The sequence below is a fragment of the Perissodus microlepis genome, chromosome 12 (assembly GCF_051167445.1).
Source record: "Perissodus microlepis isolate ML-2025 ecotype Zambia chromosome 12, ASM5116744v1, whole genome shotgun sequence".
NCBI lineage: Eukaryota > Metazoa > Chordata > Actinopteri > Cichliformes > Cichlidae > Perissodus > Perissodus microlepis.
This window is the reverse complement of record NC_140472.1, coordinates 34744943-34760202: the sequence shown is the minus strand read 5'-3', so window position 1 is coordinate 34760202 and position 15260 is coordinate 34744943. Positions and strand designations below refer to the sequence as shown.

Genomic DNA, 15260 nt, shown 5'->3' with positions numbered 1-15260 from the left:
CACTGAGTTGATGCCGTGAGATTGGCTAATTAGATATTTGGGTAAATAAGCAGTTGAGGACATGTGTAATGAAGTGGACAGTGAGTGTTTTAGGAGTAAAAGAAGACCCACTGTAGGAGGAGAAACGGGCACCTCTGAGTAATATTTACAGTAGATTTCTTGAATAGGGATTCGTTCACATTTTAGACAAATGGATGTATTGTAAATATTGGTGGTAAGTGTCCCTTAAATCTACCCCCATGATCCAATCTTCTTCATTTTCACACATTCATTCTGGTCACCATCACAACTACGTAAACGGATCTTTTTTGCCATCTACAAATATGTTTGTAGTATCTAGTATACAAGTTTGAAAATACAGAATGATTCTCATTAATATCAAAAGAATGATCACAGTAATTAAGTGCACCGAGTTGGCTTTGTTCAGCAGAGGAAATGTGCTTGCTTCAGCTGTTTCCATTCATAGGTGACCGTCACTGGCTCATTCATCTGCCGCTCAGTTTCCAGCCAAATAATAATGTCCAATTAAATGTTTTGCATGTGAACACTGGGGGCTTGACAATCTCACACTTCTCACTATTATGACCCAATCAAAGTGCACGGGCCATTTGTCACATAAAATGGTGGAATAGACGTCAGAACATCAAAATCCTCCTTCAAAGCACCAATACATGCATACGGCCCCCAAAGTCAATCGAAACTGGCAATTTGTGTCACGCGTGGCATCGTGTCATATATTCAGCATTAAATTAATTGCATAACATGTATGCATAAGTGGGACAGGACTATAATGACTTGTCCTGTGCTAACTGTAGCTCTGCAGCTATCAAGCAGTCCTGCAAAGTCTTCATGCATTAATATTATAAAACGTAACTGTTTTTGCTATTCACGCCTCATGAGGATAAGTGAACATGGATATAATTTAAACAGGAAATGTATTTGTGCATGTTTGATATCTCACACACCTGCAGATACGGAGGCGATGCGATGCCTTTGTCTGAACAAACATGCATGTCTGCAGATGATAATGGTGTTGACTGCTAAATTAGAAAGCTACAGATTGTGTGCACAAGTCTCACTTCACTGTTTCATTCAGATTCAAATCAATAGAAAACATTAGTCAGGCTGCCTGTGGAGAGTCCTTCACCAGCCTGGTTCACTGACTCATTCGCTTCTCTTTACATTACTTCCGAGGCTGCAGGAAACCAAGACGGGTTGAATACTAAACGACTTTGTCACGTGCTCAGTGCTTGGTTTCTCCGGAGCTCTTTACAGGAAATCATTCCCATGAAGAGTTGAGTTTTTGTCTGTCTAAATACAGACACAACATGCACAAGCACATTTCCATATCAAGTCATAATCTCTAATTTAATGACTAGTAGCGGCTGTGCAAGCTGAAGGCACCGTCATATCCAAAACTGGATGTTTTTGTTTCTTGCAAAGATCAAAACGAAGATAACAAGCTGCTCCCTCCTATTATATTTACCTGGTCTTGCAATGCACCGGCACAGTGCTCGCAGAGCTCTTTGATTACAGACGTTCATGGAGGGAGTCGTGAGGAATAACCTGTTTCACTCTAATGAGTCGGATTTAGAATTCAGATTTCCGATTCCTTAAAAGTGTTGTTTGTTCCCTGCACCTCAGGTGAATGAGATTTACCATGACGAGTCTCTGGGAGTCCACATCAACGTGGTCCTGGTCAGGATGATTATGCTGGGGTATGCCAAGGTGAGTCCCCGAGTCCTTTTCCGTTGCTTTTTTTTAATTCTTAAACTTCTTTTTGCAGGTGACATTCCCTTTTATGATAGAGGAGTGAAATAGAGATGAAAATGTGTGCAGACTGCAGAGGTCACCTAGTCTAACTCACTTTTACACACGGTGTCAAAACGCACATTTCCATTTGCTCGCTGTAATCAGCAGTGGCACTTAGGAGATTTATGTTCGCCACGACTCCTTCAGCTCGCTATCCTCTCGTTTTCAGCCCAAGGCTTCCACATACTATTCCTGCTTCACAGTCTGAGTAATTACAGGCTGCTGCCCAAGTACTAACATGTTCATTTGCATCTGCATTTCTCTCTCCTTTTCCCTCTCAGTCCATCAGCCTCATTGAGAGAGGCAACCCATCGCGGAGCCTGGAGAACGTGTGCCGCTGGGCCTTTGTGCAGCAGAAAGGCGATCCCGATCACGCCGAACACCACGACCACGCAATTTTCCTCACTCGCCAAGGCTTCGGCCCCACAGGGATGCAGGGTAAGGCCCCGGAGGGAGATTACCCGTCACGATACACACCAGTCAGCTTTCTGTGTTGCAAAATGTGCAACTTGTCAGTGAGAGCAGATTGTTAGATTTTAAATAAAGTCATTGCAGGTGTTGGGTTGATGTGTAGAGAAAAAAAATGAAGTTTTGAAGCGTTCGTTCTGCAAATTCAACATTTAGGAAACACGTCTTACGTGTGAATTCACTCCAGATTCTCTCTGATTACATTTTAAATGCAACTATAAAAATTGTTTGTGCCCCAGTTGCTTGAGTTAAATTGACTGAAATGATTCACAAAGAGGCACCAAGAAGAGAAAACAATGAAAAGCCTCGTTATTACTGCTCTGACGCACAGAAAGGGTGACCAGGCCTCCGCGGACTCTCCCTTTGTGCTACTTTTTTGGCACTTTTACTCTTGTTGCTGAGGCTGATTTGAAAGACCGGGGGGGGAAAGCAATTTCCAGTGTCTGCCAGATATCGACTTCTCCTCCCTCCTTTTATTTTCTCTATAGCAGCCAAACTTCAGCAGTGAAAGCAGCCAAATGCCCAAAGTCAGCACTATCAAAAGCCTCTTCCACTTGCTTTATTCTTTGTTTATTTGCTTCAACAGCTGCGGCAGACGTTTTATTTGGAAGTGAATGCACCGGCAGTGACATTTGGTCTGCGCTTGATTATGGAAATGTGTTATAGCTTTATATGTAAGGACGGCTCTCTTTAATGGTTTCACTGTTTCTGTCAGTCAGGTACTGATCACAGCACACTGCATGCTCAGGTTAGATGCTCTGTTTCGTCCTTCTGCATCCTGGTGTGCTCCCATCTTTACTGTCCGTGTATTTTGCTTTTCGTATTCATTTGTATGCTGTCATGTCAGGCTGCTGATTTAGCAGCTGTTTCTTGGTCAGGACATGCTCACAAAAGACATTTTAAATCTCAACACTTTCCTGGTCGAACAAAGTTAAATCTATTTGCACCTTTTATGGTGCTGGAAGAAAGGCTGGTGCCAATCCAGCTTTCCAGTTGTATGGAGAGACGGCGTTGTTAGGCGAGTGGAGGCGATCTTAGTGCTGTTATCGGTCCTCACATACACAGAAGAGATTCCCCAGGTCTTGGAGTAGGTCTTTGAGGATGAGCTGCAGGAGGCGTGTCACGGGAGGTCCATCGATACATCGATGTGGAGCCGATGGTAGGGAAGCTTTGCAGGTTAAAATTCCACATATCTAAGTAGAATAGAAATGAATTAAATATACACTTTGTACACTAGGCTACAAATCACACATGAAATTATTATTTTTCATCTTTTCTGACTATTTTTTCACTAGCTTTGCATTTGATTAGAGTCCGTGTCAGTACTGGTGCATGAGGCGATACCTGCACCCAGAGGCTGCACAGGTCGTCCAAAGGAAGCAAAGAGTGAAGACAGAGGAGATGATGCAACCGAAGCGTGCTGTTGCTCACTGGGAAACAGTTATTAATAAGCTGCGTTTTATGTTCAGAGCAGAGATTTATCCATTATATTGGAACAAGCATTAGACTAAATAAAAAACTCGCACTTAAACAACTTTGTCCCTGTATAGTATTTTTGTTATTGCTCTTTTTGTTGGTCCTGCAGTGTGTGGGGTATGCCCACAGTGTGACACAGGAAGCTGTCTCCCTCACAGGGATGAGAGCTCGTGCTGTTAACAGCAGGCGGTCTCTGTTGGTGCAGGCTGTCCGATCAGGCCTCCCCGACTCTACTTATTTTAGTTTGATTGTTGCTGTTTATTTGAATTCTTCTCTCTGTAGCAGGAACCCGTGAGATTCATCATCTGGGATCTAACAGGAATTTATGAGCAAAATAAGCGAATATATTCTCTGGTGGGGTTTGGCAGTTTCACCTTTGGTGCACAGTCTTTACTTTGCCCAGCTTAGCCCTGGGCCATGACAGTGCATGTGTTTGCATTTGACACCTCAAATGAGGGCAAGACTGGAGTGCAACATATCAGACACATTGTGAGTGAATATTTTCAATAGACATGGCACAACCACAGGACAAACCTGCCCTGTATAGTGTGGGACCTGTTAAGGTCTCCTGCACGGTCGGGTCCCTTTTAAAGCTTTATGTGCTGCTGCTCCCTGTCTGTAGCCCACTCTGTGGATAACGACCCTGTTAGTGGGTTTAAGTCCATGTTTCTCCATCCATCAAAGCTCAGATCTGATGTTTTCTTTCCCGTACTGAGGGCGCTGGTGTGGGTGGGTGAATAACTGCGACTATTGCTGGATAATTCCAGACCTGATGGTGTCCAATTACGCTCCGAGTCTCGTGAGCTCATCTGTTCACACAGGATGTGTTTGTTTTGTTCGCCATATTCTCTGTCAGTCTTCTTTGTGTGCAGCATTCTCCTCCTGGAATAGCATGAAGCTTAGATTCACTTACGGCTGTGATGATTAAAGTCTTTGGAGCTGGAGTTCAGCAGCAGTGCATCTTTTCTGGGCTTCTGTTTGGAAGCTGTTGAGAGGTATTAAAATCCAGTCCTCGTGCAAACTTTTGGCCATTTAGCTTGAATATTTCTGTCCAATTTTTCAGTGAAGACTTTGAAAACAGTTAATTTCCCTCATGGTCTTTTTCTTTGCATTGAGTTCTTCAGCACAAAAGACCAGCAGCCAAAAACGGATCACTTGCGATGTTCATGTTTGTGGTTATTGCACTGACTCCGAGCATCAGCACTGTCAGCTTTAAACCTTTCTCTGGCTGGTCTTTCTTTGCTGCTCTGAGTTATTTCAGTTATTCATGCTCCGTTAGTTCTTTAACATCAGATCAGATTGATGACTGAATGAACTGCTCCCTTCGAGTGGATCTGTAACTTTTTCACATTCATTTAATTAACATATTAGTCTCACTCACAAGACAGATTACTCAAAGGTTTTTAACTAAAGATCCTTCTAAACCTAAGCTTTACTGGCTCACCTCTGGGAGCCTGAACGTTACCGTACAAGCCTCAGCTTCAGCATTCAGAGCCCTGAAACCTTAACCCCGACTCTGATCTCTATCTCTCCCTGGGCTTCCTCTGAAAACAAGAAACACACAGTTATAATAAAGTCACTTGGAAAGATGGAAACAGCCAATCTGGACTCTCAGTGAAGGCTAAATAGTTTGTATAAATGTTATAAATTACTTCCCCCACTTTTGCAATAAGTCTCAGGTGAGATGTGGGTTAATGTTGTTCTCCCCAAATGGGTGACTGAATGAGGGTAACATTTAAAAAATTCTTGGGAGAAATGAAACAGAAGAAAAAGTATAGAAAAGTTAATTATGAAATATAGTTGCAAGTGAAATAAAACAAACCTCCCTCCCTGCAGCCTGAGTGCTGCACAGATGAAGCAGCACTTCAGGATTTACCAGTCCTCCCAGCATTTGGACTCCGGCAATTACCAGGTAGAAGTGGCTGCAAGCAGTCGTCTGCTGCTTTCACACAACAGCACACACACACACGCCTCTTTTTCTACGGCATAAAGTAGAGAGAGTGTCAAAATACAGAAAGTCAGTGTGATGTAGTCGAGCTAAAGGTGTGAGGACTCCACTTAGAGTGTGAAACAATCTCCATCCTGAGCTGGAAGTGGAATTTCAGTTTAATTGGATCTGAATTATCCTTCAGTCCATTACAGCCTAAAATCAGAGATGTGAGTCGAGCTACATGGACACAATCTGTGAGAGCCTCACTCATCTGAGCAGGAACCAAACAGCAGCATTATTGTGTGTGCTGCCACAGCTTCGACGATACTGGATTTGTTGTTGTGTAGAAGTTAACTCTAAGCCTCGTGGCTATACTTGCTATCAAGACAGGAGAACATTAACTGGTATGGTTGGTGACGTAAGCCCCGCCCTCTGTTCAAAGATGGTCGCTGACAGTGGATGTAGATGGCTTCTTTCACCCCGCTTTGAAACCATCTGTCCAAAATGTGAGCGTTGGCATTCACAGACATACGACCTCTCTTATAGTCCATGTCAGTACTTGTCATGGAGCTTAGCTTGGAGTCACCACTGTGATTATCACGAAGTTCACCCGGACGTATCAAATGCATGAACGCTCCTAATTTTGCCAATGTTGTGCAGATGAAAGAAGGCAGTTCCAAAGACGCGTCTTATGTACAGCATTACAGAACAAAAACATCCCAAAATGCACATTTCATTTTTCCTTACAGACCGATGTATTTGACAAACACTCAGAGATTCTTTCTTAATGGTCAACATGAGCAGAAACAATGAGCAGTCATAGGTTTAAGAACTTCAGGAGAAAAGTGTTTGTTTATTTCTGAGCCTTATTTCAGATTAAACGCTGATCCCTCTCTATCCTCTTCACCGTATTTGTAATCCAGAGATTTCAGTTCAGCACTCGGGGGACCTGCAGCCATGGAAATGTCCGCGATGTCTGATTAAATAAAAACAAAGTGAGAGGAGTAATCGACAAAGCTGCTCTGGGTCCTGATTTAATTTGATTTATATGCACAAAAAGAGGCCATTCTTAGAAAACAGCTTTGAGGGTCCACTTGACTTTAAGTGTTCATCAGGGGAAAACAACAACAGCAGTTATTATTATTATTATTGTTTGAGTGCTAGCGCACACCCTGCCTCGGTGACTCTGCTTGCATGCGTGCTCTCATTAAGTTTACCATGTTTGCTCACTCGCTCTTTCACAAGAACAAGTATGCTTCATGAGTTATTGCATTATTAATGCACCAACACTAATGAACAGCACATGATACAAACCCTAGCTGCTATCCTGTAGGACATGTTGCTAAGGAATGCTTGCTGTCCTTTAGTTTGTCGCTGTAATAAAGCAATAAGTGGATGATGATGATGAAGGTCTACGCAATATTATTGTTGCCAGCGTGTTGAGGTTACCTGTGGTTAATGGCCTTGAAATGGTCCCGGACTGCTGGGTGTTCATCGACTTTCTAACGCGCTCATCTAAACCGTGACAGCTGGACGAACGAGGAAGTGTTGGAACATTCACTCGGGCTATAAATCCTCTGCGGACTAAAGTGCACCCCTACAATTCCCAAGGTAATCCCACCCTTGGGAAGGCATAACAGATGAAGAGTCAACTGTGCTGATCTGAAGTGGCACAGAGTGTGTGTGTGTGTGTGTGTGTCTGCCTCTTGGTACCACTGTTAAGAGTTAAACAAACACCACGGGGAAATCCATCAGTCCGCAGGCAGGAATCAGGAATCTGATTTCGATTTGGAACCTAGTGTCGTAATGATCAGTGGGTACGTTTTAGCTTCCGGGCAGACCATCATAAGTGCCAGCTGCACATTTGGGCCAAAATCTATATTTCCTAATGTCATTTTTCTTCTTTGCGGTGCGAGGTTCACTTCCTGTAAATCAGTACTTGCAGTTTGGCTCCAAACAAAGTTCATGTCCTTCATGATGGGTGGATGTGTAGACATTAAAACAATAAAACGAAGTAGAATATTTATTCTATTTTTGGCCCTGCTGGTCCTTCTCACTGCTGCTGCCTGTGGCTCCAGTTATTACCAGTGACCATGTGATGTCAGTGAATCGTGCTTATAGCAGGAAGTCATGGCAAAGCAGCGATAATCGCCATTAATTATCCCCTAAGTCCCCTGCTGTCACTGTGCTGCTGTGTGTAATGTGTATTGTCTTTTGGCAGCAGTGCCAACACGTATCACTGACGTGCACACGTGACACATGTGACACGTTTAAACGTAGAGATGGGCCGAGATGCATACAGATCTGTCCTACATAAAGTATCCCTCCTCTGTATGTAAATGGCTGTACGTCTCACTCGAGCCCTCAGGTCAGCATCATTTGTTGTCTCATAATGTCCATCTTTGATATACAGTCTGTGCTTAATCACCACACAGCTCCTTGGTTTTTGGTCAGCAGTCGAGATCTTGGATGATGTCGTTGTAGCTAAAACAAACCAATGAAATCCCAAACCGCAGTTATAAAGTGAAAAGATTACAGATGAAAACATGTTTTGTTATTGTAGGAACTATGAAGATGACTCAGCATAAGAAATGTTCATTGATCATATTTTTATTGTTCTCTTCTGGCAGATAATGCACGGTTAACTTTTTAAAGATTATTTTTTGTTTTTGGTTATAAGATTAACATTTCATCCTCACACAAAATTAGTTTTATTTCATAGAATAAATTTGACTTTTTTCCATTTTTAACATGTTTAATTTTTTTTTTATACTTTTCCACAAAACATTTTCCCCTGACGCCTTTCATTGAGATGCGAGGAGACGTTTTGTTTTCAGCGTCCTCATCTTTGTATTTGTTGTGGTAACATTCATCGTTTCTCCCGGCAGGTTACGCTCCGGTCACAGGAATGTGCCACCCAGTCCGGAGCTGCACCCTGAACCACGAAGACGGCTTCTCCTCCGCCTTTGTTGTGGCTCATGAGACCGGACACGTGTGAGTTCCTCGTCTTACTTCCTCCCCGTATTCCCGTGTCTCTGTGCTTAGGCTGTGGTATTAAATGAAAGACATTTAGGCCCATTCATCTTTGGACAAAATGCCAGAGGCTGTTTACTAAGCATGTGTCCATGAACTCAGCCCTTGTTCATTATCTTCTCCTTTTCTCCACATTTCCTGCAACATATGAAATAAGGATAAACAAACTCACATCAGCTGGAAGCATTAAAAAGTTATCAAAACCTGCCGTTCTATGAAAGGCAGAATTAAGCACATATTGAGTAAATGCACAATAACAGACTGCACAGTGGATAGCTTCATGTTGCTGGGCAACGCTCTAAAGGCAAATCTTAAACTGGCTGAGTGTGGTTTGCTCATTAACGTGACACAGTGAGGGCAGTTTGGTTGGTGTGTCCAAATCACCTGGAATAGCTGCTTTGAAAAGTGGCGTTAATTTTATCGTAGCATCAATAAAGATTTTTTGTCTGTGTAAACAAACCGACCAATCAAATGAAGCTGTAGCGCTGTAATGAAATCTCTCTCGATCTCGGCACATTTCCAAATGTCCAAACTCTGAGTGTGGAGTTTAAAAACAAATATAAAAAAATAGAGAAAGAAACTTTTGCAATGAATACTAAAATTATATATATATTGTGTGTGTGTGTGTGTGTGTGAGGGAGTGCATGCACATGCATATGCGTGTGTTTGTGGCTTCCAGAACAGTTGGTGTCTTACATGTAAGGTGTTTATGGGAGATTTGTAAATTGCAGCTACAGAAAACAGCCAAGGTCGCACCATCCCTGATGGCCACTGTGCTGCTGAATGATAAATACTGATAAAAAGAAGTGGTGGGAAAAGATATTCTGGAAAAGGAAAAAAAGAAGGGCTGAAACAAAAGTCCTGTGGCGAATATCAAATTTGTCTTTATAATTTGTCATTTGTACACAAACCACAATCTTTTCTGAAACCCTAAACAAGTCACTTTTCTTTGTGATGCCTGAACCGAACCAAACAGAAGGTGAATATGAAGGTAAAAAGTCTGAGAAAGAGAGAAAACAGGCGTCTCAACCTCATATGTTACTGTTGAAAACTGCATGGCCCACCCACCTGTCAGCTAATGTAGAAATGCATTAGCCCATACTACCCTTCAGCAATGAGGAACGACCCCCCCTGAATGATAACTGACTATGTGCACGTTAGCATATGCTACTTCCGGTGCGGAAACTCCTGTGGGGAGCTTTGTTTCCGGTGTCCTATTCGCGCCCTGTTTACGGTCCAAAACAAGTTAAGCAAATGAATGAATCAAGCAGCGATTTACATTTCTATAGATGTCTTGGGCATTTACCCAATATATCTGTAAATGATGTTCATCGACTTGTCGATATTTTTCCCCCGCGCCTCAGAGCAAAAGAGAAAAGGGATTCAAATGTTATATTTCTCAGCTGTCCCTCATTTATCACGGGTGTTATGTTCTAAAAATAACCAGCGATAGGTGAAATCAAGTAGCCAATTTTATTTTTGACGGTGCAAAACGTTTGGTGGACATCGTGGACATACAGCACTGCACTTCAGAGTCACACTGCTAGCGATCGATGCAGCGATTCTGTACTGTACAGGAGAGACGGCACGGAGGAGATCGTCTGCAGCGATCAGGACGCAGGACACAATGTGATGTAAAAAAAGCATGCAAACTTGCACTAAAGCGAGGTGAAAGGTGAACCGTGTTATTAGCGAGGGACCACTGTCATTTTGAAGGTAAGTCACAACATACCCTTCGTAAATATTAATGTATAGAAACCGTTACCAGCAATCATTCATTTTTTGTGTGGCTTTTTTCACGGTTTGTTAACATGCTGTGTAGGCGTGTACTTGACTAGCTGATCTCGACATAACGGGGAAACATCCGGTTTTACTATTCTTCACCTGTAGTTTAAATGCTGAACATTTGCCTGTTTCAATCATAAGACCAGTCATTATACAGAGATGTGCTTCTGAATGTGGACGATGTGTCTTCTGCTGCAGTGATGCAGTTCTGCTTGTGTTGAGTGATGTAAACAACTGATCGATCTAAACTCTTTAAACGTCAAAGTTGATCATTAGATTTTTTATGACACAACAGTGGTGAGTGTTCCCACCTTCTCCTCTTTGTAACTTAACGCGATCTTTCCGTTTTCGAGTTTTGGACATGATTTTGGAGGATACCGCAAAGTAAAGCTACCGGAAATGTACAACCCCACATCCGGTCTCAAACCAGGAAGTTAGCATTTTCTCGTGCACAGGGTCAACTGTCTGCTACAGGCAGAGGAAACACTCAAACTCACCAACAACACCGACGCTGCACACACAGGAAACACTCCTCTGCAGCTTAAACACGCTTTCTTCTTGTAGTCTGCCGTTAAACAAGAGACATCTGAAAAACAATGTTGGTTTCAACCTCTTGGGATGAATGTGTGAAGCCTAAACCTTAGGGTTACTGTGCGCTGTAGTTTAATCCATGTGATATAGTCAGAGTTGAAGTCTTCACATGAGAAGTTGCAGTGCGGTGAAACTTGGACTAGAGTGTGAAAAAGAACACTGAGCAGGCTAATTTTCCACTTTCCTGCTCTTTCAAGCTGTTTCCACGTCTCCTGTGGAGCTTTTGTTGCGAGTTCTGAAATTTGAAATAAACGCAGCGGGAGAGACAACAAAGAGCAAATATTTGGAGCCATTAAGAGCCACAAGCAGGATATTTGTCTGCCAGCTGGGTACAGAAACTGGTTCTGGAGTGGACTGAGTCCAGTTGGACAGGATAGAAAAAAGACGGTAGATTTAAGAGATTATCAGAAACGCTCAGAGCGATATATCAGTATTGTTGAAAACCATCAGATGATTTTACAGATGAAGCAGTCATGAGACAGGAGTTTGAAATGATCAATAACAAAGGTACATGGTGCGGGTTTTGTTTGAACATATTAAGAATGAAAGGGAGACTGGATTATAGCGTGGATAACAGAGGTATTCAGCAGGAACAGAAGCTTTTTGAAAGAGAAACCCAGCGGAGATGGCGAGGGTCCTTCATAATGAGATGTCCCAGGGCACAGCATGAAATCCTCCGACTGTGCAGACGGAGCAGGCCTAGTGAGCAGGGATGTCCGGGGATCGATAGATGTTCTGAGAAAATAAAACAGATTAAAGCAGTGTGGAAACCAGCAGCTGTGCAGTACACACCGACAGCTTTCTGGTTCTGAGAGAAGAGCCTAGAGGGCAAATACTGAGGTATTTAATTTACCGTCAAAGATTAATTCCTATTGGAGGGAAAAAATCAATTTAAACATGCTGAAAGCATCTGGAGCTGAAGAGAAGGGAACAGCAGCACAGGCAGAGGCAGAGGCAGGATGATGGTGATTGCTGCTTTTTAAGCCCTACAGACTGTGCAAGGATCGGTTTAGTCCTGAGATATATCACAGATATGCACATATCAATTAGGGGAAGATTTTTAAAAGCTTTTATAGACGGAGAAATGGTTTCAGCAATCGAGAGCTCGTTCAATGTTGATGTGGGCAGGAGAGGAGTGTTGAATGACAACCTTAAACCTTTGCTCACAAACTGTGAATTTATAGAAGTAAAGTACTTAAGCTTGTGAATGAACAAGTTTACATGTTGGCAGTATTTTAAAGTTGGTGCCTTGCTGCAGAAACTTTTGTGGTTTGAATCCACCATCTGTCCGTCTTTTCTGTGCATCGTCTGCAGCTTCTTCCAGTGTCTGCGTGGCTTCTGTCCTGCACTCTGGCTAACAGCTAAACATGCAGTTAGACTCAGGTTAATTGGTGATTCTAAATTAGTTTTAGGTTTTGTGTCTCTCTGTGAGCGCTGTGACAGAAACAGGAACCTGTCCAGGTGCACCCCACCTCTCGCCTTATTGATCTGTGTGTGAGCATCGCTGCAGCAGTCCTTCCAATACACCTTCACATTTGGAGCCTGGCTGTAGCTCAGGAGGTGGAGCAGGTCATTTAGTAATTGGAAGGTTTGTGGTTTGGTCCCTGGCTTATCCAGGGACCAAACCACATAGATATAGATATCTATCTATCGATATAGATGTATGTAGGTATGTAGGTATGTATGTAGGTAGGTAGGTAGGTAGGTATTAACCCTTTAAAGAAAGTTCAGAAAAAACGAAACAGCTCATAAATAAGTGCCTGTGTCATATAAGTATTTCTTCTTGTATTTTATCCCAGACAGGGATTTAAATCCTTCTGATCTGCAGGTTTTTATCAGTTACCACATCCAAACTCTTTAAGGGAATAAATTATTAATGTAATCTAAAGGCATTTAATCTAAAGTGAGAGCAAACTCAGATTCCAAGTACTTTCACGAGGGAACACATGGTTAATAACGCTCTCAAACATGGATTTCATTCATTCATTTAGGAATTTTGCATTTAAATGTTGCCCATAGATGGAAGGGTTGACTCCTGAGAGTTTCCGATCTAACCTGCCTGAATCATTGCTGATTTGCTCTGATCTGTTTGCCTCTTTGGTTTGATTGGTCTGAGACAGTGTGAAAGCTTTTCACTCTGAGTCTGACGCAAACCAAACAGCAGAAAATGTGGTTATCAGTGTGGCTGCAGTCAGCTGTGTGAAGGCAAAGCAGACCATCACTGTCTGATGACCATCACTGTCTGATGATGGATGTTTAACTTTAGCTAGAAGTCATAAAATGAACATTTCCTTCAGCTGTAAATGAACCTATCATGTGTATGTTAGGATGCTCACACGGTACCTGGGTTTATTTCTATTCTCTCTTAAAAAGAATTTCCACGATCTCCAAGTGTAACACATACTGATTTCCATTCATGGATCTAATACGGGACAGCTGCCAAAATCCATGTGCAAAACAACAAATCCAACAAACCCCTGCTCCAAAAAAGAGCTCAAAGAAAAGTACTTTCATAAAAAGACTGCACCGAAGTACAAGACTGAACATCACCAGTGGGAGTCCTGTCTCCTCTGATTAAAGGGAGAAACTAAAACAGCAGGCCACGCCATCACTTGGCAAAGTTATCTGCTTCAGAACAGAGATCTGTGGTCACGGGATGAATGTAACAGACTCATCTAAACAGTAAGGACACATGATTCAGCAGGTTCATTAGCACCAAGCATTATTTGCTTTGTACATATTATTTATGGAGTATGCTGTTTCTAGCGTTTGTGTTAGGTGGAGGTCATGGTGGTGCTCACATTTCCAGATGATCATCACAGAATTCTGACACTGTCACAGTTTGTTTCCATCTTTGAAAAGACCGAATCAGCTGATCCTCTCTCACTGTGTGAGCTGGGACCATCATTCTGGAGCCATGACCAAAGGAAGTCACATGTAACATACAATCAGCTGAAACCCGTTAAAGACACCAGGCTCTGTGCTCTATGCAAAACTACACCTGTAAAAATAAGCAATGGCACGTGATCATGTGATTTTTTATTTATTTTTTTTAAAGCATTCATACTTACAAAAACATATCTCATCAGTTATGGTGGGCGTCACTGTGAACACTGAAGAAGCAGGTCTGTCTGATTAGAAACGTTTGAACTTGACTGGATTAAAGTACTAACACTCCTGCTATGTCAGATAAAAGTAAAAAGCTAAAAGCATGACTACGTTTGAAAGAATCATTGTTAATAGGATATTTTAAAGTCATGTGAGACGGTGGAGATGATAATAAAGATGTTGACACGTGCAGCATTGCTGTGAATGTAAATGCATCTGTAAGATGCCTCAGTTTCAGCAGATTTAAAGTACAATTCGCAAAAGCCGTGTGAATCTTTATTGTTTGGTTTGCTGTTAAAGGTTATTTTATAGCTCTGACTAGGGCTGCCACAAACGATTATTTTGATAGTCGACTAGTCACCGATTATTTTTGCGATTAGTCGACTAATCAGATCATGCGTCCACTGGACATAAAACGTACAGCTTATTGCACCAGCAGCATCTGCTCTTATATAACTATCATTAGCTTACAGCTTGAAGTGTTTAAGGTGCTAACTAAAAATAAAGACAAGATGATAGTTTATTAAATTTTAATGAAATTTGCAGATTGTTTTGGTGAAGTTTAATAAACTCCCTGCTATCTAAAATATAACAGGACACCGGAGTATATTCTCGAGCATCTCACACTTCTGATAATCAGCTGTCTGCTTGACGTTTATTCAGCTGTGTAAAAACTATAACTTTGATCTCAGCCAAACCGATTTACTCAGGAACAAATAAAATACTAAAAAAAAAAAAGCCAAACAATAACATTTTTAAGTTATCTAAGTGACTTATATATCATGTTTAACCTGAGTAGCGAAAGAAGGCGGTGGGTTTGAAAACGATTTGCCGGGAGTCCGGTGTTCTCACGGCTCTAGTGAGCCTTGCCCCCGGTGAGCTATCGAGCTAGTGGGTAACAGACGTCTCCGAAAACGTCGGAGCGCTTTTGAAAATATGTGGTGTCTTGATAAACTGAGCAGATATTTGAGGTTTACACAGCTACATTCTCGCCTGAAAATATGTTAAACGTTTATTTTGTGACCCAGAAAGAATAATAAGAGTAATATTAAAACTA

The 15260-nt window shown here is 42.0% G+C and overlaps 1 protein-coding gene across 2 annotated transcripts in view; it reads left to right on the top strand.

Moving 5' to 3' along the window:
• adamts3 (ADAM metallopeptidase with thrombospondin type 1 motif, 3) overlaps positions 1-15260 on the top strand; it is a 137556-nt gene that overhangs the window by 70710 nt on the left and 51586 nt on the right. For both annotated transcript variants that reach the window (XM_084945449.1, XM_084945450.1), the window contains exons 6-8: positions 1645-1728; positions 2094-2250; positions 8575-8680. In XM_084945449.1, the coding sequence (XP_084801575.1) occupies positions 1645-1728; positions 2094-2250; positions 8575-8680 (347 nt within the window). The remainder of the gene's footprint in view (positions 1-1644; positions 1729-2093; positions 2251-8574; positions 8681-15260) is intronic.